The 23,971-nt window shown below is 44.0% G+C and overlaps 1 protein-coding gene across 2 annotated transcripts in view; it reads right to left on the bottom strand.

Moving 5' to 3' along the window:
* Positions 1-23,971, bottom strand: part of ITPR1 (inositol 1,4,5-trisphosphate receptor type 1) — a 327,875-nt gene that overhangs the window by 27,908 nt on the left and 275,996 nt on the right. For both annotated transcript variants that reach the window (XM_042930020.1, XM_042930021.1), the window contains 7 exons: positions 20,075-20,197; positions 14,049-14,224; positions 9,728-9,892; positions 4,883-5,078; positions 3,447-3,539; positions 2,108-2,247; positions 1,379-1,544 (listed from right to left, as the gene is read on the bottom strand). In XM_042930020.1, the coding sequence (XP_042785954.1) occupies positions 1,379-1,544; positions 2,108-2,247; positions 3,447-3,539; positions 4,883-5,078; positions 9,728-9,892; positions 14,049-14,224; positions 20,075-20,197 (1,059 nt within the window). The remainder of the gene's footprint in view (positions 1-1,378; positions 1,545-2,107; positions 2,248-3,446; positions 3,540-4,882; positions 5,079-9,727; positions 9,893-14,048; positions 14,225-20,074; positions 20,198-23,971) is intronic.

Below are 23,971 nucleotides of genomic sequence, written 5' to 3'. Positions count from 1 at the left end.
TATAAAAAAATGCATACCCCACTTCTATTGTGAGGAAACATCAGAGAAACCAAAACCAAGGGACATTCTACACAATAAATGACCAAACTCTTAAAAAATGTCAATGGAGGCTAATGAGCCGTGACAAATGAATGCAATGACGTGACCTGGGCTTTCATTTGCTGTACAGGACATTTCTGGGATAAAGGGTGAAATCTGAATAGGGTCTGGAGATTGAGTGATAACATGGTATCTTTGTTAATTTCCTAATTTTGATAACTATGCTGCGTGTGTGTGTGTGTGTGCACGTGTGTCTGTGTGTATATATACAGCTTACTATTTAGGAAATATATATTGAAATATTTAGGGATAAAGGTACATCATGCCAGCCAATCTCTGACTTTTCGGAAAAACTGTATGAGTAAAGCAGATTAGGTAAATTATTACTATTTGGGGAGTCTGGTTAACGAGTATATAGAAATTCTTTGTACTGCTCTAATCACTTTTCTGTAACTCTGGAATTATTTCAAAACAAAAGGCTTTAAGTGGTTTTCAGGGGGCAAAAAGCAAAGATTTAAGTTTTGAAATGGAAAATGCTCATTTTGTGAGCATCTGTACCAATAGGAAATTTATATATTCAGTAACTATATTATGAATAATCCTGAAATGACTACTTAGCTCCCAGATCCCTACATGATTAGTTTACATTTACATATACTTTTCTGCAGTTACAGTGACAATGGTTTCTTGGGTATCCCCTGTACCTCTCTTCTGTCACAGTTTACTACTCATCATCGAGCGCCTACAATGTGCAGGTTCTGTGCTAGCTGTGTTACATAAACTGACTCTCGTAGCCCCACAATAATGCAGAGAAGTACATACTATTGCATCCATTTCACAGATGAGCAGTTCAAGTTCAGAGAACTGAAGGGACTATACCATGATTACACGACTACTAAGTTGCAGTAACTTAATCAGAACCCAGGTCTGACTCCTGACATCTTCACCATACACTCTAAGAGGAATATTCTTTCACTTAATGCCTGATACCATCTGCAGTGAAGACATCCACAGGCTGGAACTGGACGAAGATCTCCATTCTGGTTACTTAGGACGGGACCAGGAGATGCTCGGCAGCCCAACAAACACAAGACCATAAGCCATGTTCATTTCCGATCCTGTGCGATCACATCCCTGCCACCCCACACTTCGTTCCTTAAAACAAATTGGCACAGGCAACCTCTACAGGGAATCGACGAGCACTGCAAACACTGCCCGGCAGAACAGAGGCAGAACCGAAGTCCACCCGACGCCAAGGCCAGAGATGCTAGAGCAGGAGGGCAGCGCCTCTCCCACAGAAAGCCCGCGCTTCCCTGCTGAGGCTAGCTGCCACACTCACCACAGATAAAGCACGTGGTCTTTAAGATCTCCTCTTTCTTCTGCTTTTCACTCCTCAGGTCAGCAAAGGTGTCAATGATAACCCCGAAAATCAGATTAAGGACGATGATGATGACCATGAAGAAGAACAAGAGGTCATAGATTACTCTGGCAGCAAAGAGGGGCTCCTGGAAAAGAGGCGTCGCCATCAGCAACATGACCCACTGTCCTCTGGCCCACAGAACTCAGGGCAGAAGGAGGAGGACTCGATGCGCCCGACATTCAGGGCTCACCCTCACCCTATTGGTCTGCTCTGTCACAAGTTAAATTGGGCATCAAACTTGAAAAGTCACAACTGTGTCCCTTTTCAAGCCCTTTGCCCAGACTGTCGGTTCTGCAAGTGTTGTGTGGCATGTGCACAAGAACAGCTTCCTGGGATCTAAGGTGTCTGGGAGATGTGCTCAGGCAGGCCAGACCCAGCCCTGCACGAGCATTTCAGTACGTGGAGTGGGCGGGGCTTTCCACAAAGAGGGTTTCCCTGCACCCTGATACTAAGGCCATGGATGGAGGGGAGAGAAGCCTCAACTGGCCAGTCCTGCACGTCTCCTCATCACTACTCCAGCTCTGCCTCTGTCTTCGGTTTCCATGCAAGCTCTCTGCGTGCTGCTCCCCACCCCCCACCCAGCTCTGCCTTCCCTTCGGGATCCAGCCACCTCCCCCCACCTCTGCCTTCCCGTCAGGATCCAGCTACCTCTTTGGATGGTTTCCTGAGCACGTCTCCTACTCCGCCCCCGCTCCTCAGCCCGTGACTCAGCACCGTGACAATGCACATCAGAAGTGTCTCACACGTGTGCTCCTTGTCTTGCTCTGTCTCTTCTGTGAGGACCAGCTCTATGAATGTGGTAAGAAACAACAGATTTACAGCATGTGGGAAAAGACATACCATGATTTTGACACTGTCTTTCCTGAATGCCATCTTGCCAGCTGACAGACACACGGGAACAAGAAAGAGTAAAACTAAGGAATCAGGTATCAAATACTTTCTTTCAAAAATCTGAGGTTACCTGGGGGCAATTCTGTTTTCATCACCAACCCCTGCTAGTTTCTCAAGCCAAGTCACAAGTGCCCTTCCCTATATTAAATCTATAATATTCCCTATCCTTCTCAGATTTTAAACTCCAGTCCCAGCTCAGATGTTTGACCTTAGATAAGTTGCTTAATACTCTGAGTCAGGAGCATCTTGTCTCTCAGCTGAGGGTAATCCCATAGGACCCAAGCTCCTCACTGGCTAGACCCAGCAACGTTTTACAGCAGGTCCTCTAGATAAATCACTTTATATTGGACGCTATCTATTCATTCTTCATCATTTTTGGAAAAGGAACCATGTCTTGCTGCCTATCTTGTTCTTTTCTCCAGTTGCAGTGATAATGGTCTTGCTAAAAACACAGATCACTCCTGGCTTTCAACAACTTCCATTCATCCTTTGGATGTAGTTTAACCTTCTTAGCCTAACATGTAAGATCCTTTATGATCTGGCCTACTGATGACCCATCTGGCTTCATTTCTTACTACTAACTCTTCCTCATGATCATTGTATCCCTCAACATGGTATATTCTACCTCAAAGTCTTTGGACACCTTATTCCCTTTAACTGGAACACTCACTCCTCCTCCTCTGTCCAAGATTTTACCATTTTAGTTTAGCTATCACCTCCTTAGGGATACTCTTACTCCAGTATTAGGCTGGGTGCCTCTCTTCTGTATTCTGTCCTTGTTCCTAGCATTAGCATACTCTCCAGTCATCAGCAAGGTGCCTGCCTGGCTGCCTACCCCACTACACTGGTGTATCTTAGAGTATAGCACAGTCCCTGGCAACTAGAGGGCACCCAGGAAATAGTGCCTGAATCAATCAAGCAGCTATTAGACCTTCTTCCCTTTCATCCCCCTCCTCTCTCCCAGTCTTTCCTCTTTGCTACTGGCCTTACTTCTCAAGAGTAAATCTGCTTCCATCTGCTTCCAATGTCATGTGCGCCATCTAAGCTTCAAGAAGGGCCTGTCACTAACACGGGGCTTAAGGCTACACGTTCCTACCTTCTTTGGGTGCAGGAGAGGAACAGTTCTCCCCAGTCTCCACCCTACACACGTCAGAATACAGGAACTCGCTTGCCAAACTCTCTCCGGCTTCTGGGAGAGAGAGGAAATTTTATGATGAACAATCTGGCAGCATATGGTTAAAATGTTTGAAGTCCCCAATTCACGGCTGATTAAACAATTCTTTACATAAATAACACCCTACATTCCTGCATATAAATTCAAGGCAGAGATGCAATTTACACTTTCATTTGGTGATCTGGATGGGAAAGAAGCCAGAAATGTCAATTCCTGTAGGCTTACTAGAAATATCGCACTTAAATAGCACCTCTCCAACTTTAAAGACACACAGCTGAAACTCTTCGACAAATACTACTGAGCGTACAGACTCCAGCAAGATTTACACCAAGTCTGCACGGAAAGCATCAGCAGGCATGAGCGGAAATCCAAGGTCCAGACCAGTTTAGTTCAGAACCCTAAGATGGTTGGCAGGAAATTTCAGTCAGTGTCAACTTGGAAGCTGGAATTACATGCCAAGAATGCAGCATTTAGAAAAAGGCTGCCTGGCGCAGCCAGTGATAATAATTCTACTTTGTTCCTTGGACTCAGGGCCTCTGGTTACCTGATAAAAAACCAGTAACATTTCACTTATAACGGTGTTAAAATATTGTGATTGACACAAAGGAAGACTTGGGTATCACTCACTCAAGTATATAATCATTTTATTTCATTCTCAAAACTATTCTTGCTCTATATAAAAATAATACACACTGTCAAACTTGTACATAGTAAACAAGCCCCAGAGACAGCCACTGCTGGGGGGGGGGGGGTGTATATTCTTCCATATTTTAAAGGACATATGTGAGCTTTTAATTTTTAAAAATATATATGTGGATCCTATTATAGTTATTATTCTGCAGTTTCCCATATATTTGTGGGTGCTTTTCGTTGAAGGATTATAAAGATGTGTCCTAACTGCAGGGCAAGCCACTCCAGAGGACTGCAGTCTAATAAAACACTTGATGTTTAGACTGCTTCCAGTTTCCCAATGGAGTCAGCATCCTTCATACACATCATTTCTGCATGCACAGGCAGAAGGCTTTTCCTTTAAGGATCAATTCCTAGAAGTAGATTTACCAAGCCAGAGGGATGCACCCTCCTACCTTTCAACATATATGGTCAAACTGTTTTTGAATAAGTCCTATTAGTTTAAAATATGACTTTAGGCAATAAAGTGTAGGCTCTGGACACTCCCACTCAGCATTCGATATATCCTACCACCCTTTGAATAAAGTGACGACTAAGCCCTCTATTCAGAATTCATGCTCTCAGTGCTGGGAGATACCTACACTGCTAAAGTCATCATTCTCTTTTAGTTCACTTACAATTAAATATTTTTTTAACATTAAAAAAAAGATGAGAAGACTCAGACTCACCTGGAAGAGCTGTTTCATTGGGCAACCTGTCTACTTCCAAGATAAAATCATCTTTGAAGAAAAGATAGCCCACTATTGAGAACAGGTAAACCAGGATCAAAGCCAGAACTGCTGTCAAGATGATGGACCGGCCATTGCGAGTGACACTTTTAATGACATTAAGCAGAGTCTCTTCTCTGTATACCAAATCAAAAAGCTTTAAAAACAAAGAAGACAATGCGATGGTTTTAGGAAACCTCTATATTAGATGTATGTATGTAGATTACATATCTCATAATGACAACTTGATTTATAGAGAATTTACCCTTTTAACAACTCAGAAGCATTCTACTGTTTTCTTAACACTTCATACTTGCCTGTCTTAATGAAAACTGAGATAAGGGAAATAAGCATAGGAAAGGAAGGAGGGAACCAGTTGGAATTTCAAGAGTTACTCAGACAGTTTAGAGGTGCTTGTAGAGGGAACAAATACAGAGTGGTACCAGTGAGTTTCAGCAAGCAAGGGAGAGGAAAGTGATGAGTGTGCATTCATGGAGTAGTTACTGAGCTTCTGCTAAGGGCCAGCCACTCTGGAAGCGGGAGTGGGCAAGCCCTGGTCCTTGTCCTCCCAGAGCCTCAAGGGGAAGGCCACACCCAACCAGGCAGTGCAGGCAGTGGGCACTGTGGAGTTAAGAGGTGCAAATCTTAGTTCAACCACAGGACATCACAACAGCAGGCTAGGTTCTTTCTCCTTCCCTCTGAGCCTCTGTTTCCTCATGTGCAGATGGGAGGACAGAGAGTTGTAGTGAACAAGAGCTACGTGATGTATATACTGTGTATGGTACATCCCGTATGGCCAGCCGTACGTGCTGAGTGCATCACGGTAAATGGTAATTATAATTTCCTGTTGAAGGGACTCGGTCCCAAAGCTCATGGCAGGATCACTGGTGGTGGTAATACAAGAGGAAGTCTAAACCTTTCCCATTTCTCTAGTGGCAGGGCGAGGCAGAGACCCCCTGAAGTACACTGTGGGTTCACAGTCTAGGCTTGCCCTCTGCTAAGAGACTTGCTCTGTGCAAGAAGTTGGCCTGTAGGTACTTCTAGGTATGGGGGGACTGATGGGTTGTTTTTTTCAGATATTTGGCTGGAGAAAGAATAAAGAGACATGGAGGAGAACTCTGTGGGCTAATTCTTGGACCTGGGGGCTAGTTTTAATCTGGCTTCTGTGCTGACATCGACTGCATTTTCTGAAGGTTCTGCCTCCCCTTGGCTTTTGGGAATGACTGCACAGCCAAGTGAGTCAGGGGACAAGGGTTTCAATCCTCACTCTGCTTTTAATTTGCAGCAAGATGTTGGCGGAGCTCTGTAACCTCTCTGGACCTCAGTTTCCTCATCTGTAAAATCAGCGGAATGAAATAGCTGATCTCTGAGTCCCTTCCAATTTATAGCTTTACATCTGAGTTCATTTTCTGGTCAATTAGCCCTTCTGCCTCCATAACGCCAATCTGTGTCCTGAGACCTGCGTGAAGGACACTGGGTAAAGGAGCATAGTCAAAAGGAAGGAAGCAAGGAAGAGGTGTTTCATCAACTGAAGAGTACAAAAGGCTAATGTTGCTATTAACGTTGGTTAAATATTTTCCAACAAGCCGCTATGAAGCAGCAAGTGAGAGCAACTTCAGACAATCAACAAATGACACTTGTTTTGGGGGGGCGGTAAGAACTCTAAGATTATATAGCCACCAAGTTCTTGAAACGACAAGTGATTTTTTTTTTCTCACTCACCTATAACTTCTGGCTTTGAAACAATGGATATGCGTTACTTTATACAGAAAAAACTGTCTTCTAATCAGTGAATTACCCGTTTAATGAAGAAAACTTTGAAAACAGAGAAAAGCACACAGAAAACCAAAAATCACCAATAACTCCACCATCTATAGACATCAACTCAAGTTCTCTCCTTCTGCCTCTATTAGAAAAAATGTAATATATATATAATATACCGTAATAGTGGCATACAGTCAGGCTCTTTCACCAAGCAATCACAAACATTTTCACGTCAAAAATAATCACCTAGAATGTCAGTATATGGAAAAACCACAGTTTACTTAACCAAAGTATTTACCTTTTTTTTAAAAAACAGTCAAGATGTTTTAAATTGCATGTCATTAAAAATAATGCTGTGATGCACATTCTGTACTTGCCTCTATACATACTTGTCCAGTTATTTCTTTTTGGAGAACTTCCAGAAAGGAAATTGTTGGGCCAAATGTTGTAACAGACTATGTCGCCCCATTGCGTTCCCAAAAGGCTGTACTGCATAGTCCATGCTGTCAGAGGCCGGTGCCTGCTGTTGCACACCCACATGAGACCCGAGCATGCTCATGCCTCTGAACCTTTCCATACATCACAGGCATAGCTCAGGATCTCATTGCTGTTTTAACTAGCAGGTATTTGTTTAGCATTGAGGATGAACAATCTTCCAGGTTTACTGACCATATGGATTTCTTCTTCTGTTACCTGTCCATCTACAAACTTCACACAATTTCATCTCAGGGTGCTAATATTTTCTACGGATTTGCCTGGATGCAAGCTCGAGACAAGGTTCAGCCAGTCTGGGGGTCCCACCCTCCCACTGTGCCTTTCTGGCCTGCTGGTGTGGTACTTTCACAGCCCTGGGACATGTGGGTTTTCCCTGCTGAAGGTCTCTTTCCAGTTCCTCTCTGTCATCAACTCACCTTACTTGTGGAATAACTTGAATGGTTTCAGTATTCTGTCTGTGATTCTCAATAAACATGTTAAATACCACTTTTGACACCAAAAGTAACAAGTCACCTGAGGTCACAGACAAGTCAAGGCCCAGAAGCACATATGAGAGGCATCTAGCCACAATCGAGTTTGATGCTAGTACATTTTCTACAAGGGAACTGAGCTCAGGTGTCCTGAGGCTCAGGGTTACTCTGTGACAGATCAGAGATGTGACAGCACGAATGCAGACTGCACTGGGAGATAACAGATGCATGCAGCAGGGACTTCTTCACGAGCTCCAGTGAAAGGCAGTTCAGGGCTGTGCTTCAGAAGTGACTGGGCAATCAACAGAGCTAAGTTGCTATCTGGTCTGTGGCACTTCCTGGGTGACTTTGGTAAGTCACTTAACCTTGCCAACCCTCGGTTTCACCATCTGTAATTTGGAGATACCATCTACCTCCGCAGTCGCTGTGAGAGACTGTATGAAAACAGCACACAGCACATGTTCAGTAAATGGCTATTATAACAATGACTTTCTGGACTGTAAGGCCTGTGAGGGAAGATAGGATATCGGTTTGGCTTACCACGACATCCCCGCACGTAGCACTGGCTGGCATTGCAAATGACCAAAAGGAGAGGACTTGAATGTATGGAGAAGTAAATGAAGCCAGTGAGACATAAAGTGTAGAATCGCCTGTCTCTTGGGAGAGATCCCTCAGTTGGGACAAGAGAGACCTGTACGTGAACTCGGCCTCCCTGCCCAGGAGGACTTGGGTGTTCCTGACTCAAATACCAGATGTTCATCCAGGGACATCGCTGCAGGAGACCAACAGGCTCAGAACTATACACAGGGCTCTCGAGATTTCTGATACACAGTGTCCAAAATAGGCCCCATAATGGCCATCACAAGTACATCCAGAGACCTCTTTGCCTAAAACCTCAAAGTCTAGCCAGACCTATTTTAAAATGAGGTAAAAGAATCCATTTCCCTCAGCCTGCCAACATATACCACTAATGGAATGAGCTAATCCTGATGACCTGAATGGTGAATTCTTTATGGTGTTTTGGATGGCAGAGGAAGTAAGTGATGACAAAGACAGTAATAATAGCTAGAATTGCTAAGCATTTCTCGTGTGGTAGTGCTATTCTAAGGCCCTGACGTGCACAGTTGCACATAATCCCTGTGACGGCCCTGTGAGGGGGACGGCTTGTTTTCATTTTGTGGATGGGGAAACTGAGGCACAGAGCAATTAAATAGCCAGTCCAGAGACCACACGGAGGACACCTCCCAGATTTTTCCTTGTTCTGCTGTTTGCAAATTAAGTCCCTCACTTTGAGTCAACATTTAGGCTTTGATCATTTTTTAACCGCACTCACAGTTTAATACTTCCAGTCGCTTTATGGATGGATTTGCTGGCAAAGAGGTCAATTTTATGCTTCCTGTCACTTGATGTAGGTATAGGCAAAGGTTTCTTATCTATAACTCTACAGGTATAGATTCCCTCTAATGACAGGAGATTGAGTAGATATTTGGTCTATAATTTAAAAACCTACTCAGGAGGAAGGAAGGTGATCGAACCAATTCATTTTACGGACTATCAAGACATTATTCCCTTGGCTCAGATTGGAACAAAATCACTTCCAATGAAAAGGTCTCCTGGACCAATAAATCTACTGAGCTCAATGTTATGAATCTAGGGACTTAGAAAATAGCTCCTACTCTTATTCTGTCACTACACGTCCTCCCTGGGAAGTGGACCCCATGAGAATTATCAGAAGATGACGGTTTCAACGACATTCTCCTCGGTAAGTGCTGGCTGAGTCCAAGAAAGAAAGACAAAGACGCAATGGAGGGAACATCCCTGATCCAGACTGTAGGCACTGTCTATCACTGACAAGTAAAAGGTCCAACGTGCACCATGATCCCACACCTCCCTCTCTCCTGCTAGCTACCCTGCTCCCTGAGGAGCTTTCCTCTCCAGATCCCCAAAATGAGGCATGTGACCTCCTGTGAGACCAGACATACCAATCACGACTAAAAGGAGGGGTCTGTGATGAGACACAGGTCACGGGGCACTCCTGGTGTTCAACATGTAAGATCCTTCCACACCAGGAACTCACCAGCAAACTGTAGAAGAACTCGTGGACGAAGAGCCCCATGGCACAGATCAGCAGATACAACAAATGGTAAAGGAACTCAACATCCAGAACCATGGCTCGGTAGCCTCTGGTGAACGTTCCACAGTTGCCCACAAAGCTCATCAGAAAGATGATTTTATTGCAGACCTGAGAATAATGACAGGAACAGCCACATAAGAATGGATCATGCCGAACTTCAGACTTTGTGACAGCTGAGGGCCATTTTCACTCAAGGTATTTTAGCAACTATACCTGAGCAAAGCTTCCTTTTGCACCCAATTGCCCACCAAACACGCCAAGAACCATTTTGCAGATCTAAGTCATATCATTACTTTGCTTTTCAGGCATATTTCAAATTATGTGGTAGTCAAATAACTTCAGGAGCAACAGTAATCAAGTGGCATTTGTATATGACAAAAACAAAATTAACACATACTGAAATTATGATTTTCGAAATGAGATATGAATCATTTCTAACATTCTTATATGACTTAGTCAAACACAGAAGTGACCTCAATCTATGAACCCTGTGATCAGCATAAATATTAGCATTTTCTGAATTTCTGTTACATTCTAGGCATTATAAGGGTTGCAGTGTAATGAGAAGCAGTTGGTTTTTGTCTTTTATTACTCCTAATTCATAGGGGAAATAAGAATTTTCTTGAGGAAAAAAACAGTAAAGGAGACTTCAGGATGAATTGTATACCTCTGCCCCCTCTTCTGGGAATAACTTATAATTTTTCTTTGGGGATCTGTCCCTTTCCATCTATCAGTCCTTGAAATCTGGGCAGGGCTCCATCCCAGTTGATTGGAATATACTACTTCCCGGGCAATGTGGATTGGTTCAAGGACAGTCACATGACCAAATGGAACCAATGATACCCAATGAAACCTTTTGCAGCAAAAGACAACTTTGTTCTTTCCTTCCGACCTTGAACCTGACAGAAAGTAAGCTTTGAAGCTGCTGGCATCCATCTTGCCATACCACTGAGCCTCAGGGTACAATCAATGCAGACCCAAAAGATGCAACTGGATGCTGAGGCTACTGCCTGGGCAACGGTATTCAGCTGCACCTAAAGCTAGGATCTTCCTTTCTCAGTCACATGAAACTATGCATTTTCTCCTTTGCTTAGACTGGCATGGATTAGGTTTCCCGACATTTGTAACTGGAGGTCGATCTACTCTATTATAGTCCCACCTTGAATAGAAACCCCAAGCCTAGAACGCTGTCTCTAGCAACATGTTGACAGAAAAACTCGAACCAAGAGAAGGCTGAAGAGAAAGCTTTTCAGATATATGCGGTAAAACCATCTTCTGCTGCCCTAGCTACCTTGGCTGTAGGTACTAGGGAAATTCTGCCAGTTAATCTGGTGGGTCAGTGTAAGTGAGCTTCTCAGCAATCAGATAAGAGCGAAAGCCCACACACAAAGAGAAAGTCAGGCTTTCTCAGACAGGATAAAGATTCAGTCTACCAGTTTTGTTTTTTTCTAGTATTCTAGCTGTCTGTAGTACAGGATCTTTCATAGGGTGAGGGAGTATCACTGTCTCTGGATGATCTGTGTTGATGAGGTTTGGGGAGGGCGGGGTGGGGGGTGGGGGACGGCCATGCTCTGGTTTACATTCCAGGACCTCAAACCTGCCAGGGCTCTGAACAGCTCAGCAGAGCAATTCACTTCACTTGAATCCACTCAAGCCCCTTAACAACTTCTGCCCTGGTTGCCTCTATTGCTTCAGCAGCAAATAAGGGTTCTCAGTCTTGGTCCAAGACCAGTGTCCCCACCTCCTACGGACCCTGCTTAAGGAGTCTGACATCTGGCTTCCGGCCCCACCTCCCCACTGTAGCAGCTCCGCCCCAGTCTCCAGGACTCTGCCAGGGCGCATGCAGCAGTCTGTCTGCCCTTAGCACCTAATCCCAGCGCCTGCAACATGACAGGGCTCAGCAGCCCCCCTTTCCCAGTGCCCCCCCCGTGTCCCCCTTCCCGCCCCCGTGCCTGGCTGTCAGGACACCACCTCGTCCAGCCCCTGCAGGCCAGCATACCTTCTCTGCCCAAAGCCACCCTTTCGTCTCCTACATACTCCACGTGATCACTTCCCTTTTTTGGTTCACTCTGAACAGTTACTTATGCTAGTTATTTCAGCTCTCCCCACTCAGCTAATGTGACTAGAAATGGCAATTAATTGTCTAATTTAAGTCTTTCCCCCAACTGATGTATGTAACAGAAGAGAGAACCACGCAATGATTAAAGCCCAGAAACACAAAACAACCAGACGGCCGATACAGGACAACCACCTCTGAACTGCTGAGTTTTCCCCTTTTTCTTTACTTGTTTATTCTGTATTTCCTTCTTAAGTGGCTTCCTCTTCCCTTCTGCAGCACTGATGAGTCTTTGTCACTCTGCTCATACATTTCCAAATGCCACAGTTAACATCAATGACTTGCTTTGTCACCTCAAGCCTAGTAAGTCGACAGTTTAAGTGCGTTTTCACCCTGAAAACTAGGTCTCCGCATGGCTTCCTTTCTGTCCGTTGCCTCGTTCTTTTTCCAGTCATGTGGGATTGAAGACGTGGAGCTGGAATCGCCTCCCTCGTCTCCCCGTCAAGACGGTCACACCTTCTCGGCCTGGAGAAGAGGCCCCAGCGCAAGGTGCCCCCATGGCTTTCTGGTGTAAGGCTTGGCCTCTACACCCACCGCACATTACTGTTTCCTTTACAGCTGTGGCATCAGTCCCTTCCTTCCTGCTTCCACACTATGACCAAGACTCGGGCTTGTCACGCCTACTCACAAGCTCTGCTGGGGGTCCTAAGTGGTCCACCTGCCTCCAGTCCCTCCCACTTGAATCCACATCACATGCCACTACTTGAGGGCATTTTTCCAAGAATACTTCTTTGTATATACCATGTCTTTGCTCAGAAAAACTTGAGTCATTTCCCACTACTGGGAATAGTTTCCCAACCTATATTCTACCACACTAATTCCACGTGATACTTAAAATGTGGGCCAGTAAGTTTAGGAAACACAGATACACTGTTTCCCTTTCTTAGAGATTCATAACCCTTATCATGCATGTTAAAGTGTCTCAGAAATCCTACAGTAAAAACCCTTTCATTTTGTTTAATGCAGCCTCTCCCTCACTGATTGGATCATGGAACCCCCTTCTCACCTAAGATTTATCAACTTGAAACATGCTCTGGAAGCGCTGACCTGGAGGATGAGGCCCAAGGGCATTCTCCTCAAATGCAGCACCCTGATGACCTGTACCGGGATCAGGTCCCACGCAGCCCTCCCTGAACCACACGGAGGGGAGCTCTACTGCTGGCCACCTCTTCAGAGTGTCCTGGGCCTTCCCTACTGCTTGGGCCTGTGGGGCGTCCCGGAAAATGCTCTTCTCTACCCCTGCTTTCTGGCCCATCCTTTCCATTCTACAACAGAGCTGCAACCCTGCCTCATCCCCTGGGGCTCACTGGCTTGAAGTGGTCCCTGCTCCCCTAATGTCCTTGCTGCCTCTGCCATATGAACACACCCATTTGGGGACACTTACTGATGCAACGAATTACTACATTAGTCTTATTTTGTTACATCACTTCCATTTTTGTACAGTGACCTTAGCTTCCTTATATGACCAGGGCAGAAACCTCTGGAAAGCAGTTTCAATCCCCACACTGCCTCACATATCCAAACTTTCTACTTCTGTTCACCAGGAAACCCCTCCGATTTATGGTCCTGTGTCAGCTGTCTCCACTTGCTAAGAAGTCCCCCTGCAGGGTCAGTTGGCACTTATCCTTCAACTACAGTGAAGGAGCACTTTCAAACCTCACCACTGACTTCGAAATAACGGATCCTCTCCTCACCTGTATATGTGCTCCATTTCTGTTTCAGCGATTCCTCCTGCCTGTTCTCTTGGTTCTGTGTGGCCCTCAAAGAAGTGGGTGTGCTGTATTAATATCCGATCATTTGATGTATTATACTGGCTAAAGTCTCCCGTCCCAGCAAAGCTTTGACCTGACTGGGAGAACTAATTTACATCTCAACTGCTCTCCCTCTTCCTCTCTTACTTCTGAGAGGGATTTTCCCTAAAAAGGAGACTATCAATGCCCAGATAACAGATTAAGAGGTTCGCTGGACCGTGAGAAGGTTAAGAGGGAGATGTCCACCCACACTGCTCTTGCTTCTGCTATTTTAACAATTGACCCCAACAGTCTTTTTCTGCCCTGAAAACACAGGGCAAGATTCCGGGAACCAGAACGGAAGGTGTTCCTGTTTGCATGTCAACAAGCAAGTGGCTATGAAGGTATTCCTACTTACGTTGAAAGCTCCCAGAAGAAACAATGTGGGTTGTAACCCAACCGAAAATATCAACCGGAGAATTGTGGAGGCAATTAAGGCCCGGATGCCATGGGGCTTGGGGAGGGCAATGACAATGGCCAGAGAGATGAGCATGGCTGTCCACAGCAGTCCTGACCAGTGTGGCTCCAGTGTTCCTGGAAAGACAAGGTGGGGCTCTCAGAGATCAGCATTTCACTGAGTAAGAGGCGACAGACCAAAATGGGTATAATGACACTTTCTTCAATTAACAAATGGGCCTCATTGTCCAAATTCTCACCTCCAATTCTGTGCCCCTCGACATAACCCATCACACCCATGTCTTCTCATTGGCAAGCCTTGACCTATGTTCGTTCTACCTGGGGAATTCTTCTCCCCTTCCTATTCATCTTAGGTCTTCACCATCAACTCATCCCCACCTCCTTCCTCTTCAGAAAACTATGCCAGGTGCCCCTCCCTCTCTGTGTTCTCATTCCCCACCCTGGTCATCCGTATATAACACTATTTTTCTGGGTGTCAGTTTACCTGTCTTTCTCTACCCTCCACCCCTACCCTAAATGCCCCCCAGCCAGGTTCCAAATTCCCTGAGGGAAGCACTGGGCACCCAGTAGGAACTAATCAGATGAATTTGTTCCATCAATAAAATCCATACATGTATCACATTTCACTCTTCAGGAAGATGAACTGGAAGCCTAAACTTCTAATTTCTATTAAAAGTATGCAAAGGAAATTGCAGGTCTCCTGCCTGAATCAGATTTCTTCAAGGGAAGGAGGAAGGCAACTTCCGTATCATTAACATCATCCTACAATTAGATTATCCTTGTAGTCAAAGAGCTTATACCAGTTTTTGTCATCTCTTGCTATTTCAAGTTCTATTTAGAGTGTCCCACGAGACGGCTTAGTTATATAACATGAGCCAACACGGCTAAAAATATAGTTCTGTAAAACACTCATTAAAAAAAATAAAACCCTATTTCAAATGCTGTCACATTTTGAGTCTCCTTCAGATGTAAACAAGCAGCACTACATGATCAAGGCCACTTATATAAAGGAGTTTCGCTTCTCCAGAACTGCTGGGATTGAAGCCCCACCCAGGAAAGAGACTCGCTTGCGAGTTACAGCTCCTCCACAAGCCTGCTGGCTGCCCTAGTTCACTCCGTCCATGTCCGCCGAGACACTTTTTCTCTAGAAACTGTTCCCCCCACTCCCAACCACTTCCCTCTTCCCTTTTGATATCCTTCAAAAGGAAAACCTGATTAGAAATGGGCACAGAGAGGCAGAAGCTTCTGGGAAATTCAGGAAGACATGGATATTGAGGCATATGTCACTTCCTGTTCATTTAACAATGGTTAGGTATCACAGGAAGCTGTTGACACTGATCCTCATTTATTTGGTCCTCCCATCCAGCTGAACAATTGTCTTCACTGTACTCTGGAGGAAACAGAGTCTTGGTTACATGTCTTGCCCAAGGTGACAGAGCACATGGCTGGAATGTGTAAGCCTCTGAAGTTGATGGTTCTTAATGGCCAATTAAAAAAACAACAACAATGCATAAAACCAACCAATTTTAAGCTCATAATGTGATGAGTTCTGGCAGTTTATATAGTCATAGACCACAGGTAACTGCCAACACAATCAAGATGTGAGCATTTTTCCGACCCTACAGGGTTTCCTTGTGTTCTTTGCAGTTGCCCCATCTCCACCCTGACACAACCACTGACCTCCCTTCCATCACTAGGGCCTTGCATTCTCCACAATTTCATAAAAATGGAAACATAATCGTATTAGTAGGTACGCTTTTAATTCTTTCACTTAACAAATTTCTGAGATTCAGTCAGGTTATTTTCTATGTAAGTATTTTGTTCTTTCTGTCGGCGTAATATTCCATAATATGGATATACCACAATTTACTTATCCACTCAACAATTAATGGGTATTTGTTGTCTCCAGTTTGTGTTCTTATAAATAACGTTACTGGGAACATTCAAGTACACATCTTGAAATTGGCGTAAGTTTTTATGTGGATCATAAGAATATGTTTAACTTTCTAAGACACAACCATACTGTTTTCCAGAGTGAATGCACTATTGCGTAGTACATGGGGTTCCACTTGCTCTAAGTCGCCACCAATACTTGGTGGAATCAGTGTTTCTATGTATGTATATATATATAAATATGTATCTGTTTTTTCAGTATTTTCAATTGTAGCCATTCTAGTAGGTTTCTAGTGGTATGTCATTGTAGTTTTCATTCACATGTCTCTGATAACTACTGATATTGAGTATCTTTTAAAAAAATTTTTTTTTAGCATTTATTTATTTTTGAAAGACACAGCATGAGCAAGGGAGGGGCAGAGAGAGAGGGAGACACAGAATGTGAACCAGGCTCCAGGCTCTGAGTTGTCAGCACAGAGCCCGACGTGGGGCCTGAACCCATGAACAGTGAGATCGTGACCTAAGATGAAGTCGTATGCTCAACCGATTAAGCCACCCAGGCATGCTCCCCACTCTTTTAAAAAAGTTTTTTAAACATGTGATGTTGAATATCTTTTTATGTGCTATTGCCCATTCTTCTGTGAAATATCTGATCAAATCTTTTGCCCACTGTTTTAACTGAGTAGTCTTTTTATTACTGAATTGTAAGAGTTCTTTATGTATTCTGGATATTAGCCTTTGGTCAGATATATATTTTGTATATATTTTCTCCCAGTCCATGTACTCTAAGTGTCTCAGTCATTTTCTCTAAGTGTCTAATCACCATCTGGAGCACCTGGGTGGCTCAGTTGGTTAAGTGTCTGACCTTGACTCAGATCATGATCTTGTGGTGAGTTCTGAGCCCCGTGTCAGGCTCTGTGCAGACAACTCAGAGCCTGGAGCCTGCTTAGGATTCTGCATCTCCCCCTCTCTCTGCCCCTCTCCTGTTTGCACTCTTTCTCTCTCTCAGAAATAAACATTAAAAAGATTTTTTTTTTTAATTAAAAAAAATCACCATCTTAAACTGCCTAAAGATCTCAGCATAATAAATGGGACCAGTACAGTGGATGTACCTAAATCCTGAAGGGGCCAAAATAAAAACCTGTTGTCTCCCGACTATAAAAGCAGTGTTAAAAAATGCTAGATTTTAAAAAACCAATTATAGAAAGACATCTTTAAGACAATTGGAGAAACATGAATATGGACAGGCTATTACATGATTTACTGTTAGTTCTGTTAGATATGATAATGTTATGGTAATTATACATATTTTGAAATATTCTTAGAAGTTAGAGATGCACACTGAAATATTTATGGGCAAAACAACAAGATGTCTAGACTTCTTTAAAATCTTTCAAAATACAGTTGGAGAATAGATGAAATAAGATTGACAAAATGTTGGTAGTTGTTAAAGCTGGGTTAACAGATACATGGCAGTGAATTAACTGTTATTATTTGTGTATATATTTGAAACTTTCAAAAATGAAAAAGTTTAAAAGGCAGTAATACATTTGCTTCAATCATAGTAGCATGCTCACAAGTTCAGTAAACAATGTGAATCTGCCCAGGTTTCATGCTTTCCAAAGGCTGTGTGACTCATCAGTTCTAAAATAAAGGGGGAAAAGGATACTTTTGAAAAGGAGCTTTTAAGGCCACCAGTATTCTTGGCAGCCAGAGGCCTAATAAGCCACAGAGCCATATCAGCACTCATAAAAAAAAAAGGGGGGGGGGGGGACATTCAACTGGGACATTTTGGAAATCCCGGTTTTAGGGTTCAACATGAACAAATACTGATCTCAAAGAAATACTTTCAGGTAACCAACCAGATCTTATTTCAAGGCAGGCCTAACACACCCCTCCTCTTGAAAATGGTTAATAGTGAACACAGAAGATGCCCCCAACATGTCTTACAAAAGAGAAAAATAAATCTGAGAGTGAATTGATGTGTTGGAAGTGAGCTCAGTCACTTTATAATGGAAAAGGCTTCCTGAGGTCGGATCAATCTCCTTCTTTCCTGGGAGATCTAATTATGCTTTCCATTTAATCCATCCACATGAAGTTTCTAAAGCCCACACTGCCAAAACAGAAAGTCTCAACTACTACGGATCAACCAGATCACCACTGTAGAATTGGAGGGACTTTTAACAATCATCTCCTCACTGGGTCTTGAACTTGTATGGGTGAGAAACAGGATGCCCCTGAAATCCTGACTGGGTCAACCACTATTTTTCCCTGAACCACACGGCAATTCCCCAATTCACACCAAGGTTTCCCAACTACTGGGTCAATTTAAGTACCTTTTAATAGAGAGGATAAGGATGACTAACGGAAGCTGCCTGCCCAGAGTCACGTGGTGAATGAGTGGCAGAGTCAGGCCTGGATGGTGACTCTGGACTTTGTAGATCAAGTATTCCACTGGATGAGGCTTACCACGGAAGGGGAGGGGAGCTGTCAACTGCCTCCCTTCAGACAAGGTCCTCAACGTTTCCACAAATGACCAATGAAGAAAATTGTCAAGGTGTATAATAAAAGCTAATTTTAAGTGTTGTGAAAGAAATGGGGAATAAAGGAAAACACATCCAAGGTAATGGTTGAAGAATCAGTGATGATAAGCATGACAACTTTCCTGAAATGGAAAGAGGGAAAGGCTCTTCTGTCACTCTATTTCACGCTCTTATCTCTGCTGACCGGCAGCCTGGCTGAGTACATGTCCCCTCCGAGAAAACCTCGCAGCCCTGTGGATGTGCAGAATCTTTTCACACAGGGGTGTTTATGATCCCTGACATGGCACTTAAAAGGAAAATACCCCCAGACTTGTGTTTAGGTAGTGCTTTTGGGGGGGAAAAATCATTCAAACAAGGATTTCAAGGTAACTGAAGGCCTAGCAGAAAAGCTAACTCCTCAAATGGGTATGTTGGATACCTAAGCATCACAGAACAAGTTACCACTTTCAAAATGGACCTTAAATAGACTGTAAGTATAGACATGCTGTCTCATCATGTATACCCATCTGCATTATTAGGCTCAAGAGCTAAGCCTGGAACTGCTCTACTGTTTTGGTGTCTTACTTTTGGGCTCCATTCCCTGTATTTCACAAAAGGTGGCTACTGGTCAGTTGTTACATATGTACATGAGACAATCTGCCAGGTAGGTCTGATGAAAAATGTAGCTGAGAAAGAGATCTCTCAAGAGGCTGTACAGCGTGTCAGAAAAGGGGCTATGGATGTATAACAGGAGAGGGGCTTCTGCTGGGCCCCAGAACCCCGCAAATGTAAATAACTCTAGAACACTGTCAAGCAAATGGAGGAGCCACAAAGAGAAAAATAAATGGCCCTCCTGACTTGTTTGCCTGTTCTCAGAGAAATAGGTAGAATGCACATGGCAGGGGACTGGAAAGAGAGAGGGGCTGGGGAGGATATCCATAAAGATCATGGACATGTTCTACTGCGAGAATGATGGCATAGAGCTCTTAATAGCCTAACCATCCAAGGAGGTGCAGTCGTTAGTCATTCAAGTCCCGTCTCATCAAGCCCCCTGCCAAAAAAAAAAAAAAAGAAAGAAAAAGAAAAAAAAATTCCAGACATGCCTTACAAATTCTTTAGTTTGAAATTAATTCTCTAAATATGGGATGGGGAAAATCATCTACAGGACTGAACATCAAAATGTCTATGTTCTAGGGTTAGCCTTGCCACTAGCTAGCTGTGCAGCTTTGGCTAAATCTCTCAAATTCTCTGAGACGAGAGTTTCCCAATATCTAAAACAAGGAGGCTGACTGAGACTATTTCTTACAGGTTTCAGAGTGTACAACTTCTTCTCTGTCTTTCCTGCTAGATAAATGTGGACACAAAATTTATATTGTTTTAAGTGAGATTTAAAACTAAATCTGTGGTAAAAGCTGCAATCCCATCTTGTCTGAAAATGGGTAACTGAGATCCCGTAATACTGCACCAATAGTTCCAGGGATCATATTTAAGATGCAAGTCATAACCTTCCTGCTACTTCTAGTAGTTTCTTTGAAATAGAAAATATGGGTACCTCCTCGGACTCCTTTAAATGGGTAGAAAAACGCCACAAGCAGGTTCATCAGGACAGCCAGGTTAAATGAAATGCTGCTCCAGAAAGACATGTTGCGGGCACACCAATACAGAACGGGCTGGGCTGTGAAAACAAAGACCAGACCATGTAAGGTTCGATTCAGAATGCTAGGAATCCCACTTGGCCCTTCCTCCCTCTCTGCCCCACAAGCCCACTTTTGTTTCTAGTTTTTACCACAACAGTAAGAAAAATGATCATTTGTTTTGAGGTTGACTCACAGGCTCACAACGACATCAGATTGGTTTATTTCTGTTTGGAGTACTTATTGGAACAGAAGATGTATTTGGGGTCAAGGAAGCAAAGAAAAGGAGGAAAGTTGGAACATCTAAAAACCCTGCATGCCCCAGTCAACACCACCAGTTATGAAATCTGGGGGTTGTCCAGAGTTCATGCACTGAATCCTCAATCAACCACTGAATCTGGGACCAGAGGAGATGCTCAGACAGACCCAAGAACTTAATCAGCCTTTTAGAAGTGTGGGGCTCCAGTTGGAGGGACACAGAGCATCCAGAATTGGCTGAGCTGGGCTCCAGACTAGGGTGGCTACCATTTCCATACTCCTGTCTTGCTCAAAATCCTCCACTAACTTACAGATCCTTTGCCTGACATTGAGCCATCTGCCCTTTTCCTCAAGTCTGATGATCATGCCAGGGGCAGGGAGCTGCTGACTGGGGAAGTGAGCATCAGAGCTCCCATTCTCAAAGGCTACCATGGAGAGAGGATGTGGTACCAAAGCCATCACTAATAGGCGAGAGACACTTTCCATACTGCTGCCATCTTATATAGGCAATATCACACTGGCTGGGCACGCTCAGTGTTAGAACAACAGGCCTCTGGCCACATTGTGTGTGGTGGTGCTTCCTTTTTCACTGAATTCTTTTCCAGTGGTGCCTTATACTTCGGATGATGCTCAAATATAGATATGGTAGGAATAATTTCAGTCTCCATGCCAGAAGCAGAGTTTCTAATAGGTAGACTCATTCAACATTATCTCCCTCCAAACAAGTATGGAGTATGGGAGAATGGGTCTCTATGGTGTGTTTCTCTTTCCCAATGAAGTCATCACTTAACTTTAGGACAGCAGCCAATGACATATTCAATGGCCCTATAATGATGCCTAGAGCAGCAGCCAAGTCTTTGAAAGCTTCTCTCCAAAATAAAGTTATGCCACAATTAAACAGAGCCCTGGGTAATTTAATAATTGCTCAATTCATGTTTGTACTTGGGAAACAGGAAATATTTCCAAAGTCTAGAGTTTTAGGGTTACAAGCACCATCTACTTTAAAAATCTCTCCTTTTACAAATGAGGGAAACTGAGGCCCAGCAGGGGGTGGAAGTTATGGAGGAGATATCATCACCCAGGTCAGTGATCCTTTGGGGCTAGTGACAAGGACAAAGGTAAGTGGCTCATTTCAACATTCAGAAGAGGAGCTGACCAGAATTCAGTCAACCTCCAGTAACAATTAACTTCTTTTTTTAAAAGCAAAGTGGTGAAACAAATTTAAGGTGACAAATCATCTGCCCTGGAAACAATAGCTACTAGTGTTTCTTCTGGGAATGAAGCCCATTTCTGATCTGGATATATAGACTCCAGAAGAGCTGGGTGGCAAGAATGGCAAAGGGTTGGTAATGGTTGAAACTGAGCCGCGGGTACGTGGGAATTTATAATGTCCTCTCCACGTTTGCGTATTTGTAAAAAGCTCTTACGGAGTAAAAGAAAAATAAGAAATGGCAAAGCTCAGTAATGGTCTATGTAAGCCAAAATTCTCTTCAGGGGGGCTCTCAATATCAAATATAAGAGCAGCCACTGTAGGATGCTTTAATTTAATTGTAATAAATGACCCTCAACTATGGCATGCAGCTCACAAATAAATCATGTATTTATAAAGCTAACACACTTGAACTGTAGTATCATTCTGAATATGATGAATATTTAGTCCTTCAAATCAACTGAGTATCTATCCAGGTTCAAAAAGATACTTAGAGACCAACCTTGACATGCACTGTCTTCTATTTACACATGAAACTGTGATCCCATTTAACTTTCCAGACTCTTTTTTCTCCTGCTTCTCTTCCCCAGATAGGCTACCTTTACATCCCAGTCTAGTGATGCTCCCTGAATGCATGTGGCACCTTGAGCCTCTGTGCAGTGTCCCCGTGCTATTTCAAAAATATGTCCCCAAAGTCTTTGATCCTCTCCTCTTCAAGGGGTGCAGCTTATCCCCTTTCCCTTGAGTGTGGGCTGGACTTAGTCACCACTTCTAAGACAGTACAGAAGTGATGGGCGTGTTTCCTGAGACTAGGTCATAAAAAGCACTGCAGCTTCTTCCTTTACCTCTCCTCAGTCATGTGCTCTGAGGAAACCAACCACCATTTTGTGTGGAACTCAAGCAGACCTACAGAGGGGCCCAGGTGTACAAGAAATGAGGCCTCCTACCAATGGCCACGAGAGTGAGCAGAGAAATGGGTCCTCCAGGTCCATCAAACCTTCAGATGAGGAGGGCCTGGCTGCCATCTTGACCACAACCTCATGAAAAACCCTGAGTCAGAACAACCCAGCTGAGCCACTCCCAAACTCTGGACACTGAGAAACTGTGAGGAAATAGATATTTATTGTTTTAAGCCACTAAGTGTTTTTGTTTTTTTCATTTTTTAATGTTTATTTAGTTTTAAGAGAGAGACAGAGTGCAAGCAGGGGGAGGGGCAGAGTGACGGAGACTCAGAATCTGAAGCAGGCTCCAGGCTCTGAGCTGTCGGCACAGAGCCTGATGTGGGGCTTGAACACAAACCAGGAGATCATGACCTGAGCCGAGGTTGGATGCTTCCCCGACTGCGCCACCCAGGCACCCCTAAGCCACTAAGTTTTGAGGTAAGTTGTCATACAGCAATATAATGCAACTAATGTACCTTGTGTGATGGGAAAATAGCAGCCCTCCCCCGCCAAGGATGTCCACATCCTCATTTTCGGAATCAATAAATATGTTACCTTTCATGGGAAAATGGACTTCACAGATGTAATACAGTTAAGGATCTGGAGATGGGGAAATTATCCTGAATTATCCAGTGGGCCCAACACAATCACAAACATGCTTACAAGCAAAGGAAGAGTGTGGGAGTGTCAGAGACAGGGTCCTGCAGTGTGAGCAGGGCTCTCCTGGCCACAGCTGGCTTTGCAGATGGAGGAAGAGGCCAAGAGCCAAACAATGCAAAAGCAGCCCCTAGAAGCTGGAAAAAGCTAGAGCCTCTAGAAGGCAGATAGTCCTGACAACACTTGATTTTTAGCCTGAGGAGAACCTTTGTAGGGTTCTGGCCTCCGGAAATGTAAGATAGTAAATGTATGTTATGGTAAGCCTCCAGGTTTGTGGTAATTTGTTACAGTAGCAATTGGAAATGAATACACCTTCCCTCTCCCCAAACTCTCAGGCTTATGTTTATCCAAGTGCTATCTATCCTCCCAGATGCTGTTCAGATCCCGCCTTTTCTCAGAAGGCTGCCTTTCCCATACTTTCATGGCGTGTCACTGCTTAATTACAGTCCTGCTCATCATCAGGCGGCTCAATTATAGCCACTTAAAAATATGCCTGCGTTGCCTGCGCCCATCACACGGTACGTCCACACAGGAAGGAATCACAGCTTAAACACCGATGAACCCCCGCTGCTGTACTCCGTAGCATGTTTTCTACTTAGGACGGGTAAAAGTTGGCTGAGTGGATATACCTACTACCTCACAGTAAAAACACAGGATGCCACGATCCCATTTAGGCAGGTCAGTCTAAATTACTGAACCCCAGGGCATCGTGTGGTAACCCTCTTCCCCAGCCTTTGTGTCTGGGCTGT

The sequence above is a fragment of the Panthera leo genome, chromosome A2, assembly GCF_018350215.1.
Source record: "Panthera leo isolate Ple1 chromosome A2, P.leo_Ple1_pat1.1, whole genome shotgun sequence".
Classification (NCBI taxonomy): domain Eukaryota; kingdom Metazoa; phylum Chordata; class Mammalia; order Carnivora; family Felidae; genus Panthera; species Panthera leo.
The sequence above is the reverse complement of the archived record's forward strand: the minus strand, read 5'-3'. Positions and strand labels throughout refer to the sequence as shown.